Raw genomic sequence first — 18,540 nt, 5'->3', positions numbered from 1 at the left:
CTGCAGGGTCTGGTCGTGGGCGCGGCGGAGCGGTCCGTCGCGGCACTGGTCCCCCCGCGTCGCGCTGCGCTCGGGCACACGGCGCCATGAGGTTGGCCTCGCGCGCCCTGTGCGGCGCCGCCGGGGCCGCCTGGCGAGACAGCTTCCCCCTGGGCGGTCGCGACGTGGCGCGCTGGTTCCCGGGACACATGGCCAAAGGTGAGGGGGGGCGGGAGGGCCGGGGTCCGCCCGCCGCCTGCGCCCGCCTCTGTATGCCCGTGTGTGTGCCCCCCGGAGTCCCCGGAGTCCCCTCCCGGCGCCACCCACCCCCCCGCACCCGCCGGCGTCCCCAGCACCCGTTCGCTCGTCAGGTTAACCGCGCGTGGGGCGGGAGGCGGCGGCGGGCGGCAGAGGTGTCCGGGGGCGGCCCTGAGTCCCAGCACGTCCCTTCTGCCGCTTTATTTCCCAAAGCCTCCGCTGCCACATCTGTTTCTACGAAGAGATGCTTTCCTGAATATTGTGTTGAGGACTAAATGAAATGGTGGTAGGGAAGTACTTTCCAATCTGTGCTGTCATTGCAGCACATTTAAGACGCAGGGGCATTGCTGTCTGCTGCCAAACAGCCCAAGCCCCCTGCCAAACCACTTGTCGGGGAAGACCCCTGGGAGCGGCGCAGTCCCCCGTGCGGCGATGGCCGCTCCTGCTCCGGCTGCCTTCGCGCGCTCTGGCTCACCGGTGCGCGGTGATCGAGTGCCGCGCACGTCCGTGTCCCGAGGGCTGGCGCGGTGGCAGCGTGGGCATGGAGGTGGGGGATGTGAGATGCTCGAGGATGCGCTCAATGCCCCGATGTGGCTGCGTGAGGCCCGCTGAGTGGCGCTGTCGCCTTACCGAGGAGCCTTGTTACTTCTGCTGTGTGTGGTTCCTGGTTAGGGTGAGTTCAGTGCAGCGCGAGGGGCTGAAGTGGATGCTTGGGCAGCAGCACCGCCACACAGTGTGAGGGCCCAGTGAGTGGGGTAGTCGGGGCTGCCTGTTCGTAGCTCCGAGGTTAAATACTCCCGGTAGAGCCCTCCAGGGCCATCGGACCCAGACAAGCCGCTGCCCCTCGGGCAGGGCCTCTCCTTCTGGAGACACCACTGTTGAACTTCAGAGACGCACTCGGTAAATGGTTATCACTTAGGGTGACTTAGGACTCGCCACTCAGAGGTACTCCGTCTTAGGTTGTTCGTGGTGTGTTGTTAGTGACGTTCAGTTTAAACCTGTCACTCTTGGAAAGCCATAGACCCATTAGGCACCCTTCTTCTGTTTTCCAGGGCTGAGGAAGATGCAAAGCAGCCTAAAGTTGGTGGACTGTATCATCGAGGTCCATGACGCCCGGATATCCTTCAGTGGTTGTGATATGTGATTTGTAGGAAGAAATACATGTCTGTTTGGTCTTTGTCCCTGTTGCTGGCACAGAGCTCCTAATACCCTGGGTCTTGTCTTTTCTTTTCTTTTTTAAAGATTTTAATTATTTGTTTGACAGAGAGAGAGAGACAGCCAGCGAGAGAGGGAACACAGGCAGGGGGAGTGGGAGAGGAAGAAGCAGGCTCCCAGTGGAGGAGCCTGATATGGGGCTCGATCCCAGGACTCTGGGATCATGCCCTGAGCCGAAGGCAGACGCTTAACGACTGAGCCACCCAGGTGCCCCAACCCTGGGTATTTCTTAAGTGATGAGAGTGATAAAGGTGTCTGTTGATGAGGTGACTTTTGGAAAGCCACTAAGTCACCTACGTTTGAGGGCTGCTTGCCAGGTGAAACAACCCTGCTATTGGAGGATTGGAACTTTCAGTCCCATCCCCTGACCTTTGGGAGGGAAGGGGGGCTGGAGGTTGAATTGATTGCCAATGGCCAGTGATTTAATTAATCAAGCCTCAATAAAGACCTAAAAAGACAGTTTGGAAAACTGCATTGGCAAATCTGGATATGGAGGGAGTATGGCACGTTTATTATTTTTTAAAAAAGATTTTATTTATTTATGGGGCACCTGGGTGGCACAGCGGTTAAGTGTCTGCCTTCGGCTCAGGGCGTGATCCCGGCGTTCCAGGATCGAGTCCCACATCGGGCTCCTCTGCTATGAGCCTGCTTCTTCCTCTCCCACTCCCCCTGCTTATGTTCCCTCTCTCGCTGGCTGTCTCTCTGTCACATAAATAAATAAAACCTTAAAAAAAAGATTTTATTTATTTATGTATGTACATGTGTATATATGTATTTATTTAGAAGGGGGGTGGCGCCCATGCAAGTGCGGGGCAGGGAGGGGCAGAGGGAGAGAGGGAATCTCAAGCCGACTCTGCGCTGAGTGGTGAGCCCAGTGCGGGGCTTGATCTCATGACCCTGAGATCACAACCTGAGCTGCAATCAAGAGTTGGGTGCTTACCTGACTGAGCCACCCAGGCGCCCTGAGAGTGTCACATTTAGAGCATGGAGGCTCTGTGCTCCATCCCACATACCCTGCCTTATACGTTTTTTCTGTCTGGCTATTCCTGAGTCGGATCATTTTATAATAAGCCAGTAATCTAGTAAGTAAAATTTTCTCTGAGTTCTGTGAGCCGCTCTAGCAAACTAATTGAATCCAAGGAGGGGCTCGTGGGAACCTCCCATCTATAACTAGTTGGTTAGAAGCACAGGTGACAGTCTGGACTTGTGATTGGCACCTTAAGGGGGGTAGCATCTTGTGGGACTGAGCCCTTAGCCTGTGGGATCTGACTCTTTCTTCGTGTAGATAGTGTTAGAATTGAGGTGCATTATAGGACATCCAGCTGGTGTCACAGAATTGCTTAGTGTTGTGGGCTCCCTCGCTCCCAACTCTGTGGGAATTGCGTGCAACATTGTAGTGGTAAGGGGAGGCCCTTCCTCCTATCCGGCAGTGCTCAAGCAGCAGGAGATGTTCCTGACCGTTACCTGATCTCTGTCTGATCTCTGCTCTGGTCTAGTCGGCTACCACAGGGTCTGGCACCCTCACCTCTCGGTGAGGCACTTAAAGCAGTGGTTCTCAACCCTTGTTACACGTTAGAGTTTCTCCAGGAGGCTTTAAAAACTCCTGGTCTGGGCCCCTTTCCAGACCAGTTAATCAGTGTCTCTGGTGTGGGGCCTTGTGTTTTCTGACACTCCCGTTGGTACACTGGTAGCATCTTTGTCTCCGACCTCTGCCTGGCACACCCAGACCTTCCAGTCTAGTCCATCAGTGGGTTCTCTAGGTGGGGTATGCAAGCTTCATTTCGATGTGCCGGCCAGCAGGGCTTTCCTCTGTGCCTGAGGCGTGAATTGGCAAGGTCTGGTGGTCTTGTTTGTTAACGAATATACTTGTCAGACCTTGTTTTTACTGTATTTGAGCTATGTTTGGATTCTCTTTATGTGATGAAGGTGTTGGTTTGAGAGTTGTTACCAGCTTAAGGATGTCAGACGAGGGACCATTTTCACTATTTCAAAGACTCTGGAACTTTTGTAGTGAAGTGTCAAGTTTATTTATTGTAGGCTAAATATGTCAATTTATAGGATATCCCATGCTAGTCAGAATTGTTTGCTGGCAGTCCTATGTTTATCAAAAATGATAAACCTGTAGTGGTTACTCACTGGACAGTGAGTGGACACCTGTCCTTTTGGTTTCTAGACCTCTGCCTTTTCCTCCAGGACATGGCACGGAGCCCTAGGCTGGGTTAGGGGCCCTGGGAGGGAGCCTGAGGCTTTTGGTATTCTGAATTACACAGGATTGGTTAACCCTTGGGGGAAGAGTGAGTTTGTGGAAAGTCCTTTTGTATGAGTGAGGGCATAGCCCTTAACTGGCCTAGACACAGGGTGTGCTGGAGGCCTCGGGAATTTCACACCTGGACTCAGGAGGAGATGCAGCACCCGGTAGGGGCCGAGTGTTCAGAAGATAAGGGCTTCTCCTCCTGCCTGTGTTAGGGTCCCATGAGGTGGGACCGGTCCTGATCCCCAGGGGTCCCTGGCTGAGGGTGAAGGGTCTGACAGTGCTGGCGAGGTGTAGAGCCTTCAAGGATGGTTTCCATGGGGGACCCTTGTCTCCTTGGAGGTAACCAGAGGGTGACAGTGGTTTGAGATGCACTGGTTAGGACTTTATGGGACGCACTGAGTGATCAGATCATTCATTTTGAACTTACGTACCCTGGCAGCTAAACAAAGAACCAGTTATAAAACCTGGCACTGAGCTTTGTGTTTTGTTTTTGCCCCATTGTTCCTGTTTGGGAAGGCACGTGAGAGCCACTGCCCTGCGTGTCTGCAGTGGGGACGCGGTAGTGGCCTTTTCCCCAGCTGGGAGGGTAGGACTGGGGGTTGGTTTCATTGTTCTTGGAGTGTGAGGCTGGGCTGGCTGGCATGTACTTGGGCTGAGACTAGGCTTCCTCCTCTGCTCAGTTCCTTCTACAGATTTCCTTGTCAGTTTGCGTAACAGGATGGACAAGATAAATTAATTGGCTGGTAAAGCACTGAAGGGATTTTTGCCTTAATTTTGCCACATTCCACTTTCAGGCCGCAATCCTCTGTTTCAGGAAACTCTTGGGCTCAAGCCTCACGTGCTGGTCCTCAACAAAATGGACTTGGCAGATCTGAAAGAGCAGCAGGTGAGGGTGCCCGTCTCGGGTGCCATCAGGGTAGGGTTACTGTGTCTGGGATTGCAAACCTGCGGTGTTGACTCAGCCAGGCGGGATTGCTTTGGCAAACAACCTTTGTTTGCAGATGTATTCCCACATGATTTCTCAAAATGACATGCTTCCCTTTAATTTTTAACTTATAGTCCAAGGGCTAAAACTCGCCTCTCCCGTGGGACGTTGCCAGGCTGGGTGTCTGGAGCCCGGTGCCCCACTGTGTGGCCTCTGGCCCATTTGGCCGGGAGCACTTGAAATGCGGCCCCTGCAATGAGGGTCACAGTGTATTCCATTTTAACGAGTTGTGCTTCAGTAGCTGTATGAGGCCGGTGGCTACAGGCCCAGGCCGTGGGTACTGACCTGGAGGTCTCCTGTGATGGCTGCATTTGCCCCAGGTGCCCACACCAGCCGGCCAGTCCTGCACACCCAGTGATTTGGAAACTAGAAGGGTGGGGGGGCCCGAAGGAACTTCTTCAAAGCAGGCAGGACTGGGGGACACGCGTGACCGAGTGACCCAGGGCAGGGCTTTCCCATGTGTCGCAGAGGTTCGAGAAACATGGAGGTCTGGACATGCTGTTTTCAAGTGCTCCCCACTGCTCTTCCTGCCGGGGACTGCAGCCAGGCTGTTAGGCTTTTGGTGGTGCAGTTTTCTCTGTTTCCAGAACGTAGTTTAGGTTTTTTGTTTTTGTTTTTTTTTTGCTTTTAAAAAGCTTTATTTCTTTCCTTTTCCTTTCCACTTTCCTTCCCTTTCCGGATTTTATTTATTTATTTATTTATTTGAGAGAGAGAGAGAGATCAGGAGTGGGGCTGGGGGAGGAGCAGAGGGAGCCCGACGCGGGGCTCAATCCCAGGACCCTGAGATCATGACCTGAGCCGAAGGCAGACGCCTCACTGACCAAGCCACCCAGGTGCCCCTATTTTATTTATTTTAGAGAGAGAGAGACAGAGTGAGAGAGAGGGGAGTGGGGATGGGCAGAGGGAGAGGGAGAAGCAGACTCTATGCTGAACACGGAGCCTGTTGCAGGGGCTTGATCCCAGGACCCTGAGATCATGACCTGAGCCGAAGGCCGACACTCAACAGACTGAGCCCCCAGGCGCCCCTCAGTTCAGGTTTTGTAGTTGGTTGTGGTGTGTTTGAGTTCCTTAAGCCCCAACCACAAGCCTCACCTCAACGTTTCCAGAAACATCAAACACTGAAGCCACTGGAGTTCTGTCATTGAGAATCCAAGCAGAAGCGACCCCTGACCTCTGACCCAGGTGCAGTCACCTGTGGGCATTTCAAGCCCTCCTGCTGTGCAGATCGGGCAGCTCAGGCCCTCCAGGAACTAGGTGCTCATGGGTCTCAGTGCATGTGCACAGGGAGTGATTTATCATAAGCTTTGCTTTTATTGGTTGAGATTTGAGTCTTAATCAGTGATTGCGTCTGCCCTTAAATGCTAATTTTTGTAGAGTGCTGGGCACTAAGGTGACCTGCCGTAGGGACACAGCGGTGTCTCCCTGGGCTGGGAGCTGTTCTCAGGTGCTGCTGTGGCAGAGGCCCTGGAGAGGAAGGGAGAAGCCCCCAGCGGTGACCCCTCATGTCTACTTCTACGTGCTGAGTCAGGACATCCATTGTGAGTTGATATACTTCAAAATGTGGCCTCAAATACGTCTTTGTTGTGGCCTGTGTCTTAATCCGCATCGTCAGAGAATAACTGAAGTACATAACTAAAACTAATTAGTGAATGACTTTTTATTCATTTAGGTATCAGCCAAATTTTTAGGTTAGTAGCTGTTCAAACAGTATACACTGGTTTTAAAAAAAACGGGATTCCTACGCTGCTTTCGCTTCATGTTAAGACCAGTAAATTCATGTTAGCCTTAGTTTACTTTTGGCCTTTTAAAACATTACGTATATTTTGTAATTGGATTGTGTTCAAGCCTCAGTTTACAGGGGAGCTAGGCAGAATACTCAGGGGTAACAAGATCACTAGTGGAGACCGAACTGTTTGATGCTGGAAGCGGCTCCTTGTACGTGAGGGTGCCCGAGTCCTGAGAGGCAGGTGGTGTCTGTGCTGAGCCCTCATCCCTGCTGGAGCCCGGAGTACATGGGCCCCAGGCCAGGGCACTTCCCTCCTGTCCTCGCAGGGGAGCCAGTCGGGCCTGTGCTCTGCAGGAGGTCGAGATCCATGTGCTCCAGTGCCTGTGCCACCTGCCCCCCTAGGGGTCTGGCTCTTCCCCAGATTCTGCTGCAGGGGCTCCGAGCCAGGAACACGCCTGGCCCTGTGGCGGGGGTGGGGCTGTCCCAGATCCTTGAATTTTAGCGTATCATGCTACCCCTATTTGCATTTAGTATATAAAATGGAAATATTCTCTTTCAGAAAATTATACAACACTTAGAAGGAAAAGGCCTAAAAAATGTTGTTTTCACCAACTGCGTAAGGGATGAGAATATCAAGCAGGTAGGTGCCCTTCTGTTTCACACTCTAATGCTTTTGCTTAAATACATTTAAGAAATCCCACAGATTATCTCATGCTCTTAGAAGAAGCAGAGTTCGGAGACAGTCCATGGGTTTGCTGGGGGTCCTGGGGCATACTCCTCTGGTTGAGAGCAGGTGGGCTCTGGACAGCCTGTGACCGTCTGAGGAGGATAGTGCTGGGCGGTAGTGCACTCGGGGCTGCTCGGGGCTGTAGCTAGGGCGAGCTTCCGGAGGGTTTGGGGCCTCGTTTTCTGCGGTTGTATTTTGAGGATTATTTCACTGGCTGACATGCAGTTTGGTGGGAGGTGGCTGTAGTCAGAGCTGTCACCCTCTGGGGGACTGACCTGCTCACTGATGGTGGAGGGACAGGACATGGCACAGGTCACTGCCCACCCCCCCCCCAGGGTCCCAGCACATTCTGAATCCTGATGAGGACAGCCCTGGTTCCCCGGTGCTGGACCTGGGAGTATACTGCCTCCAGAAGCCTGTTTCTGTGTGGTTTGTCCTTGGCAGGTCATCCCAATGGTCAGAGGGCTGGTTGAGAGCAGCTACCGTTATCATCGAGGAGAGGTTGGTTGTGGGGCCCAGTGCCGGCCGTGGGCTGGTCCCTCCTGCTGAGGAGCCCAAGGCTCAGTGGCTAAGCAGCGGTCAAGCGGTCCCCATGCTGGGCCACGACTGCACCCCAGAACTCCTTGGGGCTCTCTCTGTGCTGCTGCAGGTGCCTGGCAGGGGGCTGCTGCCCCAGCCCCTGGAGCTGCCCTGCGTCCTTGTTCTCATAGCAGGAAGGGTGGGGTGGCCCTGTTGAGGTGGGCAGGGCCTCCACAGTGACCTTCCTTCCCCTGCACACAAACCTGGGCTTGTGGGGCCCCTAGCATGGGCCGGAGGGGGCTGTGGGGGGGCTCTGGGTGGACCCCTGACTCCCTGCCTTTGTGCCTGGACAGAGCCTGGAGTACTGCGCCATGGTGATCGGGATCCCCAACGTGGGCAAGTCCTCACTCATCAACGCGCTGAGGAGACAGCACCTGAGGAAGGGTATGGCCTTCGTGCTCTGCGGTCTTTCTCCTGGCGTGCAGGACCCGGAGCCTCACGGCCCCTCGGGGTTGTCTGTGCACTGAAAGGACCCGGTTAACTGCCTGACGTAAGGCTAAATGGTGACGCAGAGCCGTCCTGTTACATGTTCTAGACTCAGTTTGTTTTCTCTCCTGAACATGAAATGTTAAGATGTGTAACACGTGGGTGACTTTCCTGCTCTTTGGCGGTTTTGCTTCTCCCTCGTTGAAGTCTCAGGACGCCGCTGCATAGGTGGGACCTGATGTCAGGCGGGAGGCGTTTGGTGAGGTGCCCCCCCTCCCAGCTGCAAAACTGCATCGTCCGGGCTTGGGAATGGGCTCCGGGAGCCGTCCGGGCGCCTCCTCGTGTGTGCTCACCTGGTCGTGGAGTCGCACAGACGTGCCCGCTCTACTCACTCGTTGTGCTTTACCCTTTGTTCCATTAAGTATTTTCAAGTTTGTCACCAGGGCCACGTTGGCTTTGTTTTCCACACCAGCAATGTGTGTTCCGTTAACACACCGGCTCCCAGTGCACAGACCCCCAGACTCAACTAGCCGAACCATTACTTTGCAGATGGTGTTTTTGGTACTCGTTGCAGACTTGCCAAATCATCTGTCGTTTCAAGTTTTTCTTTAATTATGGCTTTTAAAAGATTGTGGCTTTAAAAATAATTGGCATTAAGTATATTCAGTACTGTGCATTCATCAGACTATTTCTAGACTTTTCCATTGTTTCCAACTGGAAGTCTTTCAACAAACACTAACCAGCACTGGGCACCCCTAATCTGCTTTCTGTCTGGACCTCACATGAGTGCAGTCACACAGTGTTGGTCCTTCCGTGTTGGACTTGTTTCACCGAGAGTGATGTCCTCAGGGTCCGTCCATGCCGTGGCTGCGTCAGGATTTCCATCTTTTCAAGGCTGAATACTATTCTGATGGGTTTCTAGACCATGTTTTGCTTTTCCATGCATCACTGACAGACACATGTATCTCTTTACTCTTGAGTTGATTTGGCACCTTGGACAGGAACTCAGCTCACAGAAAGACCTGTCGTGGGCACTGCTGTGGGGACAGCTTCGTGGGGTGCAGGGTTGGTGTCGGGGGCGTAGGGTGAAGTCCTGGAGGCAGAAGCTGGCGTGCTGAAAGAAGCAGGTCTGTTGGGACCTTCACGGTCAAACGCCTGCCTGCCTCAGCAGGTCTTGGAGCGCCGTTCTAGGCATTGGGGAGGCAAGTTTTGGTAAAAGGGTCACTGCTGTGAGCTGGTTTGGAGCTGAATTGAACGCAAGCTCATGTGGGCCTTCATAGGTTTCCATGTGTCTCATTTCTTATCCTGTAGCTTGTATGCTGGGCTTTGTGTGTTGACTACATTCGACAGCCCCTTTTCATCCCGCAGGAAAAGCTACGAGGGTGGGCGGCGAGCCTGGGATCACCAGAGCTGTGATGTCCAGAATTCAGGTAGGGTCCTCGGCTGCTGGGTCTAGAGCTCCATGCACACGCACCTGGTGCTTCCTGAGGCCTGAGGGGTGGCCTGCAGGCCTTGTCCTCCACTCTGTTCCTGCTGAGTGCTTGTCGCGTGCCAGGCACTGCCGCCCCCTTACATCAGACCCCTGTCTTATGGCTGAGGGCAAGGCACCTGCCCAAGGTCACACAGTGGCCTGTTCTCCTAGGCTCAGCCCAGCCTGTCCACACATGCCTTTTTTGCCCTGGGAGGAAAAGACAGGGCTCTGTTGCTGTGATTTGTTCTCCAAACTCAGTGGGAACCAATCCTGCAGGGAAGCTGAGAGCTTCCTGAAAAGGACGAGCCCATTGGGACAGGGCGTCAGGGCCTCCTCAGAGCCTTGGGAACCCAGCAGCCTGGCTCCAGGGGCCACCCAGCAGCATACTGGAGGGAGCGGCTGGCCCGACCGCCCTCTGTTCACAGGTGTGTGAGCGGCCACTGATGTTCCTGCTGGACACTCCTGGGGTGCTGGCCCCTCGGATTGCAAGTGTGGAGATGGGCCTGAAGCTGGCTCTGTGCGGTGAGTCGGAGCCCCTCGGTGCCCCCTCCTGCTGCCTAGGTGTGGGGCCGCCAGGGCTGGCGGGTTGTGCCTGCTTTTCTCAGCCCGGCTGTGGCAGACCCTTCCGAGCTGTGCGGAGTGAGCCTGTCAAGCAGCCTGTGCAGCCCTCGTTCCAGCTGCCGTGGGCCAGCCACTGCTCTGAGCCCACTGACCCCCACAGCCTGCAGAGCGCCTGCCTTCTCCCAGCTTACAGCCGAGGCGGAGCGGTCAGGAGCAGCAGCGCCTCTGGCTGGGCCAGATGCGGGGCTGGTTTGCAGTGCTCACGCTGGCCTCCTGGTTCCAGGAACTGTGCTGGACCACCTGGTGGGGGAGGAGACCCTGGCCGACTACCTTCTCTACACTCTCAACAGGCACCAGCTCTTTGGGTGAGTGCAGGTTGGGGGCAGGTGGGCTGTCCTCTCTCTCCTCCTGGACAAACGTCTTTAAGGAAAATAGCATTAACGTATTATTAGACCAATTCTGCACATGATGTGCAGTGTGCAGTTTGACACGTTTGACTCTTACGCAGTCAAGAAAGCTCCCCAATTTCTTGTGCTCTTTGGGGGTTGCTCCTCCCTACCCCTTCCTTCTCCCATTTTACAGACGGTCCCCCAACCCCATGTGCCACACCCTGGCGGCCATCTGCCTTCTCTCCCTTCCTCGAACGTCCTAGGGATGGAGTCCCATGGCGTGTACTGTCTTTTGTTGGGTTCCCTGTGCTCGATGTCACTGCTGTCGGACTCCTCCGTGTTGTGATGTGTGTCGTGACCCATATTGTCACGTGGGTCGTGACCTGTGTCGCTCCTTCCTGGTGGCTGCCACGTGGTGTTCTGTGGTATAGATTGACACGCCTGTTTGTTCTCGCCAGGGACTGTGATGTGAGCGGGGGTGTTTCCTGGATGTCCTGTGTCACGTTGAGGACCTCAGTCCTGCCAGAGGTTCATCAGTTTTACTGATTTTCACCAAGAACCAGCTTTCATTGACTTTCTCTGTTGTTTTTCTGTCTTTTAGTTCATTGATTACCGTTCAATCTTTATTATTTCCTTACTTCTACTCTGCGGGCTTTGCTTCTGGTTTTGCCATCAGGTGTTGAGAGAAGGTACTGAACTCTGCCTGTGACTGGTTTGTCCGTCTGTCCTTGTCGTCGTGTGTCTGCTTCATGTGTTCCGAAGCTGTGTTGTATGGTGCAGGGGACAGGCTGCGGGTCCTGCCGTCCTCCCTCATCACGCGCAGTGACCGTCTTGGTCTTCGCAGCGCGCTCTGCTCTGACGCCTGCCTCGTCTGCTCATTATACAGCCACTCCAGCTTTCGATTTGTGTTAACGTGGTAAATCCTTTCTTATCCTTTTGCTTTGAGCTTATCTGTGTCTTTATATTAAAAATGTGTTTCTCACAGGCTGCGTACAGACAGTGAGGTCTTGTTTCTTATCCAGTCTGACCATTTCTGTCTTTATTTTAGGTCTTTGGGCTGTTTACACGTAATGTGATTACTGATGTTTGGGTTAAATTTGTCGTCTTGTGGGGACCCTGGCTGGCTCAGTGAGGCGTCTGCTTTCGGCTCAGGTTGTGGTCCCAGGATCCTGGGATCAAGTCCCGTGTCGGGCTCCCTGCTCCGTGGGGAGCCTGCTTCTCCTTCTGCCTCGGCTGCTCCCCAGCTTGTGCCCTCTCGATCACGCTCTCTCTCAAATACATAAATAAAATCTTAACCCCACATTTGTCACGTGCTGTTTGTTCCATCTGTTCCTCATTCCCTTTCCTCTTTCTCTGCGTCTGCCTGCCTGTCTTCCTCCCTCTGTCCCGTCTGTCAGCTTGTCGTCTGTAACTTCTGGAGGAGGTTGCCTGAGTGTTTGAGGAGCTTGGAGTGATGTCATAACATGTCTCGTGTGCAAGCTCCTTACGATGTGCGTTCTTCTCTGGGTCGTTGGGCTTTTGTTTTCTGTGTCTTACTTTTACGTGTTTGTAAACCTGAGCTATCCTGTTTCGTTTATACAGAGGCCTCAAGTATAAGAAAGAAACCTTAGCTGTTTGCCCGTTGCTTGACGGTTCGTGAGCGCTGCTCGCTCCTTCGTGTGGGTCCTGGTTCCACGTGGCGTCCTCCAACTGAGGATTTCCCGTCAGGTCTCTTGCAGCTCGGGTCTGCTGCTGATTTATTCTTTCAGATTTTGGTTGTTCAAAGATGTCTTCGTTTCACATTCGTTTTGGAAAGATGTTTGTGCTGCGTGAAAGGCTATATGGAGAGCTGTTTTCAGGACTGGAAAGAGGCTGTCCCATCCTGTTCTCACCCCTGTCGTTTCCCATGAGTAATCAGTCAGGTTTGTCTTTGTTCCTCCAGCTGCTTTTAAGATTTTCTCATCAAGCTTTTGGGCCATTTATGACAACGGGCCCTGTTTGGCTTTCTTCACGTTTCTTGAGCTTATAGTTCATTGAGTTCTTAGATCTGTGGCTTTGTAGCTTTTATCAGATTTTCAACCATGATTTCTTCCTGCGTTTTCAGTTTCTGCCTTCTCCCGTCCTCAGGACTTGGTGCCCACGTGTGGCCGCGCGCCCGCACCCCTGCGTGTCTGACCTGCTGCCTGCGCCCGCCAGTGTGTGTCTTAGCGCGTTTCACATCGTCTGTGTCTCTACTTCGGTTCGTAACCACATGGACTGTGGTCACAATAAGTGATCTAACATCTGTCTGCTAACCCAACATCTGGGGCAGTTTCCCTGACTGATTTTCTCCTCACGATGTGTCCGTTTCCCGCGGTCCGTGCTTCATACTGTTTGCTCGGCTGGCAGGCATTTTGAATTTTGTATCTCTGGGTGATGGTATCTTTAAGTTCCTGCACAAATCCTTGAGCTTTGCTTGGGACGATTGTCTGGAAACAGTTCCCTCCAGGCCTCTGGGTCTGGAGCCGTTGCCCCGAGTGGGGCAGGGCCCTCCCCTGCCCTGTGTCCCACCCGCCTGCTCCTGGCTCTGTGTGAGCGCTGCCCCACTGCCCCTCTGCCCTGCTGGGGGTCTCTCCTGGCCTCTGGCTTTGGAAAATTTCCTTTCTCACATGTGCTGAGCCCTCCTCTGCTAAATAGAGAGGTTGGCGGATTTCTAGAACTCTCTCTCTGGGCAGCTCTGCCGTCTCTGGTTCAGCCAGCGACGTCTCTGCTGCAGCAACCCTCTGGGCTCTGTGGGGTCACGAGGTGCCGAGTGGGGCGGTGGCAGGTCCCTGTTTACATTCTTCTTAGCTTGATGTCTGGTGCCTTGAAAACCATTGTTTTGTGTGTTTTTGGGTGTTTCAGGGGAGGTAAATTCAGTTCCTGTTATTCTGTTTTGTGAAGTAGAATTTCAAATTAATTTTTTTGCTTCATGTGTGTGGGAGTCTGGGCATCTGCTGTCCTGCAGCATTTCCAGAGAACGTTTCTAGAGAATCTCTAGGGTCTCTGCGGGCGGAAGCTCTTGGGTGTGTGTGTTAGCGGGAGTGCTCTTCCGGGGACAGCTCTCGAGATCGCCAGGACAGAGGGCCTTGTGCGGCTGCCGCCCTCAGAAGTTTGACTTAGGACCTGTGTTCTCAGGGTTCAGACTCCCTCTGAGACGGGCACTCCGATGCCCACGTGGGGGCTGGGTCCACGTCTTACTTTCCTCCTGGCTGAGCTCTGGCCTCCATTGTGGACCGTGAGGCGGTCCAGGTGGAGTTTCCCGGCTCCCGGGGCTCAGGGGGGTGCTTGTCTGTGGATGAGGTTTGTCTCCTTCAGCCCTTTGGGGTCAGACGTGCCTGACCGTGTGCTGGGCCTCTCATCAGGCCCACAGCGGGGGTCGTGTGGGTCAGGGAGTTCCCGGTAGCCCCCAGGCAGTTCTCAGCGGAGGTGGGTGCTCAGTCTGCTGGTCTGTGGGCTGCAGAAGCACCGGGCTCACCTGTTCCTTCTTCCCTGGAGACAGTGCTGGTGGTCCTGGTGCCCCTGCCCTCGTGCGGCTGCCCAGAGGCCCTGCGTACCTCCCAGTGGCTTGCCGTGCTAACCTAGGGCTCCAGGCCCCGGGCCTGCTCAGGAGTGGGGTGGGTGATGCAACCACGGGCTCCGGTGGGGAGGCTGCCCTTAGGGCAGCTGGCCATGGCCAAGTGGGGGGACAGAAGTCAGCCCACACGCAGGAGGGGTCCTTGGTGGAGCTGGCCGTGACCCGGCACGTCCTGGCCCTGGCTCCCACCCCCTGACCGCTGGTCTGTGTGTAGGTATGTGCAGCACTACGGCCTGGACGGAGCCTGCGATGACATAGCCAGTGTGCTGAAGCGGGTGGCTGTGAGGCTGGGGAAGACGCAGAAGGTGAAGGTGCTCACGGGGACAGGTGAGACGTGGAGGCCTCAGCCCCGGGCTGGGAGAACCGGCCGACCGAGAGGGCTGTGGCTGTGGGCAGAGGACACCGTGGGCACACGTGGCTGTTCTGGGAACGGAGGTGCTGCAGAGGAGGGGGCTCACGGTCCAGCCTGGAGAGGAGGGCAGGGCAGCCCTGTCTCGTGCTCGGTACACGCCGTGTCCCACCCCTTTGAAGCCTCCTGCGGTCCAGGCGCCACTGCCCAGACTCTGTGGTTTCTCTCTGAGTTTGCCCTGGTGCCCAAGCTCACAGGTACCCACCATCAGTCCCTGAGGTTGGGCAGGGAGGGGAGGGGTGTGTCTGAATCCTGGGCCTGCCCTGCACAGAGGTGCCTTCCTCACCATACCGTCTTGTCTCCCCAGGGGACGTGAACGTCATCCAGCCCAACTACGCCGCCGCAGCCCGAGACTTCCTCCGCACCTTCCGCAGCGGGCTGCTAGGCCCAGTGATGCTGGACAGGGATGTCCTGCGGAGCCCCCCCTTGGCAGACCCCTGAACTGGTCCAGCTGGCAGGGCCTCCCTCCTGCCTGGCCCTTGGCACCAGACATTGGGACATCGCGGGCCCTCACAGCCAAGAATCTGACGCTGGGACTCTCTTTCCCGAAATCTCCATGCTGGTCACTGTACGGTACTCAGGTCTCGTCTCTAGGACGGAGCCTGTACCTGCCGCCACTCCACAGCCTGGCCAGTTGCTGGTTACAGGGCAGGGTGCCCGGGGTCTGGATATCGGGGCTGCTGACATCTCTGAGCTGTCCCTGTGAGCCTCACACGTGCTGAGTATCTCTTAAGGAAAAGCCGATGTTTTCTTAGGAGGTGGAAGTACGGTCTGTAATTTAAACAATTTGAAAGGCCTGTCTGTGCTGTGGCTGATTTGTTGTGACCAGTAGCACCTTGGGCCCACGTGTTCAGGCCTCTCTCAGCAAGAAAAATCGGGATATGAGCCGCTTAGTAAGCGTTCTTGTGTTAGGTCCTTGGTAGTGTCCTGGGTCCTGCAATAAAGAAGACTGTTTGCCATCAGAGTGTTTATTTCACAACACGACTTACGTGTGCACACAAAGTGGACGGGGTTCCGGAGAGCTGAGGCAGAGCCCAAGGGTCGTCTGTCCCCAGCTGCGTACGGGCCATGAGGGTCGCCGGTGTGGTCAGTGGACACTGGAGTTTGCCACTGCCTCTGAGCACCTTCTAGCTAACAGGATGGTGGGACTCTTCCCCAGGGAACCTGACCTACCAACCTGCATTCAGCAAAGGGCGGAGGAAGGAAAGGGGGTGGGGTGGACCTGGTCAGCTGCTTCGCCTCTTCTGTGTCCATTGGGGCCGTGGCCTTCCTGGAAACACCCGAGTCTCTGCAGGGCACCTCCCCTCCTGAAGATGCCCACAGCGGGCACGCACACACTGACCTCTGCTGCCATTTCCTGCCCTGGGCACCGTCTGCTTCCTGCTGCACCCTGACCAGGAGAGCGGGAAGAACTCAAGCGCGGCCCGGAATCAGGCTGGTGTGTGAAATAGGCTCTTGACTTAAGAAGGCTGTTAACGCCACACCCGCCACGTGGTGCCGTGCAGCCTGCGAGGGCTCCCGAGAGGCTGGGCCCGCGCTTCTGGGCCCTCAGGTAGGACCGAGTCCCTGTGCAAGACTCTCCCGCCAGCAGGTGCAGGGCGGAACGGTCACGCTGCCCCCGGGGCCCTGGGCAGCGCTCGGCCACGGCCTGCTGGTCTTTGGTAGCGTCAGGGTTGGTCTGGAATGGGTGGGGGGGCATCTGGGCTGGCTGCACCCCGAGAATGCTGGCGCTGTGGGTACAGGCGGCTGCAGGCAGCTGTGTCCTGCAGCTCTGTATCCTGGTCTTGGGAGAGAAATGCTTGGTCCAGGGTTCCATTGGTAGCTTGGAGACCCTCACCCTAACCAGACTTGTGTGTCAGCTGTGGGAGAGCAGAGGTGGCAGCTCCCCCTCCCAGGAGGTGCTGGAATCCGTCAACTGAGTCCGAAGGCCCCGTGGTATGGAGGGGGTGGTGTGAGTGCATATTCTGGGAGGCAGCCCAGCAGCGGGTGAAGCTTTCAGTGAGCACCGAAAGAGGGGGAGATCCAGAAGATCTAGGCCTGGGACGTTGTCCTGCCGCGGGATATGGTGGAGGATGTGGTGAAGAGCCAAGGCCCCCAGCGCCGAGCTCACGGATGGTGACCCAGGCCCAAGGCTCGAGGGAAACGGGTCTCTGGGTGCCTGAGAAGCAAAGGGCTGGCTTTCTGCCGAGGGTGCTTGAGTGCCAGAGGCAAACCCTTGCAAGGCCCGCCTGGCATTTCCTTAGAGGCCTCTCTGGGGGTCTGTCCTGTCCCCAGAACAGCCTCAGATGCTCAGCCAGGTGTTGGAGGGGCTCATCTTCCCGGGCACTTTCCTTTGCTGACCCCGAGTACTCTTGCGTCTGGCTGTGCTTGCCGGGTGCTGGGCCTGGCCGCCGTCCACCTCCAGGGACTGCCTCGTGGTGTGTTGGTTGCTGGTTGTGACCTGAGATCTGGCTTGCCCCCTTCGCACCATTCACACCTTGCCCTCCCCTTCCCGGTGGGCTGCGAGCTACAGACCTGCTTGGAGCACAGCCGGCTGTCCCAGGGAGGGCTTTTTAGTGGGAGTGGCAGTGCCATCCCTGAGGACCGGCGAGCACTGATTCCAGAAGGTGAGCCTAACCCTCAGAGGAAATGAAAAGCTCCCGGAAATTCAACAATGTGGTTTCCCCCGAAAATAGGTCCCAAGAAGAGTGACTTGTTTTGAGTGGGAGCAAAGTGGCCCCAAGGGGCCCCTGGTCTTGAGAGTGTCTGCCCAGGGAGGGGGCAGGCCTCTGGGCCTGAGGGTGGGCTGGCAAGGCCCTGGGGCAGCTGCTGTGGCAGGGGTGCTCTGGGGATTATCCAGAGAGCCACAACGGGCACACGTGGGCTCCAAAATCCCCAGACTGCCTCTTCTGGACAGGCGGTAGGCACACTACAACCTATTGAGAGAAACCTCTCTTCTTCCCCAGAGCACTAGTCCTTTGGTCCGTTCTGGCTGCTTCTATGGGGGAGGGCCACAGGGTCCTCAGGGCCCGCCTCTTTGCCTCCTGGTCAGCACTGTCCACCCCCTCGAGTGTCCAGGATGGGGTCAGGGGAGCCAGAATGGCTTGAACACCCTGGTTTGGCACATCTCTCTGGGCAGCTTGGGAGAGATGGTGGGCTGGTGGCCAGGATGGCAGCCCAGGCACCTGCCTTCCTGGCTGGGGAGGACCCTGAACTCCAGGCGGTGGGTGGGGCATCCTGGAACTGATGGGCCCTGGTCCTCCGGTCGGTGGGACATGGGGAGGCTGGGGAAGGACTTGGGCAGGGCGCCGGACAGGAGGCAGCCTCCAGGTGAGAGGTAGAACAGGCTCTCTGGGTCGGAGGCGGTGGGCCGCGGTGGGAAGGGGCGCTCAGCGGCTGGCGGTCTTGGGTGGGCTGGAGAGGCCTGCGGGGAGGGCGCCGGCTGGGGGCCACATCTGGCCCCGAGCCAGGCCGGGCCTAGGGTCGCAGCAGCCCCAGGGCGCCGAGAGCACCGCCCAGCAGCAGGCAGAGGCGCGGGCTGCTGGTGGGCCCCGCGCCCGAAGTCCACGCCCGGTAGCTGTAGACGCCTTGGCCCGTCCGGTTGCCACCCACTGCCGCATCCTCGTCGTCCTCCAGGTCGCGCTCCCCGGGGCCCGGGGCCTTTCTCCAGCTGGAGCCCGCCGCCAGGCCCGCGGCAGCCCCGGCCGCCGCCCCCGCCGCCGCCACGCGCAGGGAGGAGCCCGCGTAGCGGGGCGCAGGCCTCACGCGCACCCTGGGGGCCCCCCGCGCGCCCCCGCGCAGTCCTCCCCGGGCGCTGCCGCGAGCCCCTCCACGGCCACCTTTGGCCACGCCGCTGTCGCAGAGGAAGGTGGCGGCTAGCAGCAGAGCCCAGCACGTCGCGGCCGTCCAGTTCATCTTTGTGGAGCAAACCTGCGGTAAAACGGGGAAAGGACCTCAGCTTCGGTGAGGGTCAGGGGACCAGGGGCTTCGGGGACGGGGGGGGGGGGG

General features: G+C 56.5%; 2 protein-coding genes across 3 annotated transcripts in view; one reads left to right on the top strand and one right to left on the bottom strand.

The window, feature by feature from the left end:
- Positions 1-27: 27 nt before the first annotated feature.
- Positions 28-15,512, top strand: MTG1 (mitochondrial ribosome associated GTPase 1). Of its 2 annotated transcripts, none has more exons than XM_040624178.1 (11): positions 28-198; positions 1,290-1,367; positions 4,501-4,592; positions 6,977-7,057; positions 7,589-7,645; positions 8,017-8,107; positions 9,518-9,579; positions 10,046-10,142; positions 10,465-10,546; positions 14,359-14,471; positions 14,861-15,512. In XM_040624178.1, the coding sequence occupies exons 1-11, from the start codon at positions 87-89 to the stop codon at positions 14,992-14,994; spliced, it is 999 nt and encodes a 332-aa protein (XP_040480112.1). In that variant the 5' UTR covers positions 28-86; the 3' UTR covers positions 14,995-15,512. The 2 variants fall into 2 exon arrangements, with proteins under 2 accessions (XP_040480112.1, XP_040480111.1); XM_040624177.1 differs by having other exon boundaries at positions 29-198; positions 1,290-1,354; positions 4,488-4,592.
- Positions 15,382-18,540, bottom strand: part of SPRN (shadow of prion protein) — a 4,242-nt gene continuing 1,083 nt past the window's right edge. The window contains exon 2 of the mRNA XM_040624179.1: positions 15,382-18,462. Coding sequence (XP_040480113.1) covers positions 18,010-18,447 — 438 coding nt within the window. The 5' untranslated portion in view covers positions 18,448-18,462 and the 3' untranslated portion in view covers positions 15,382-18,009. The remainder of the gene's footprint in view (positions 18,463-18,540) is intronic.

This window comes from Ursus maritimus, unplaced genomic scaffold (assembly GCF_017311325.1).
Source record: "Ursus maritimus isolate PB19 unplaced genomic scaffold, ASM1731132v1 scaffold_7, whole genome shotgun sequence".
NCBI classification, from domain to species: domain Eukaryota; kingdom Metazoa; phylum Chordata; class Mammalia; order Carnivora; family Ursidae; genus Ursus; species Ursus maritimus.
Note: the sequence above shows the minus strand (reverse complement) of the source record. Positions and strands in the feature narration are given on the sequence as shown.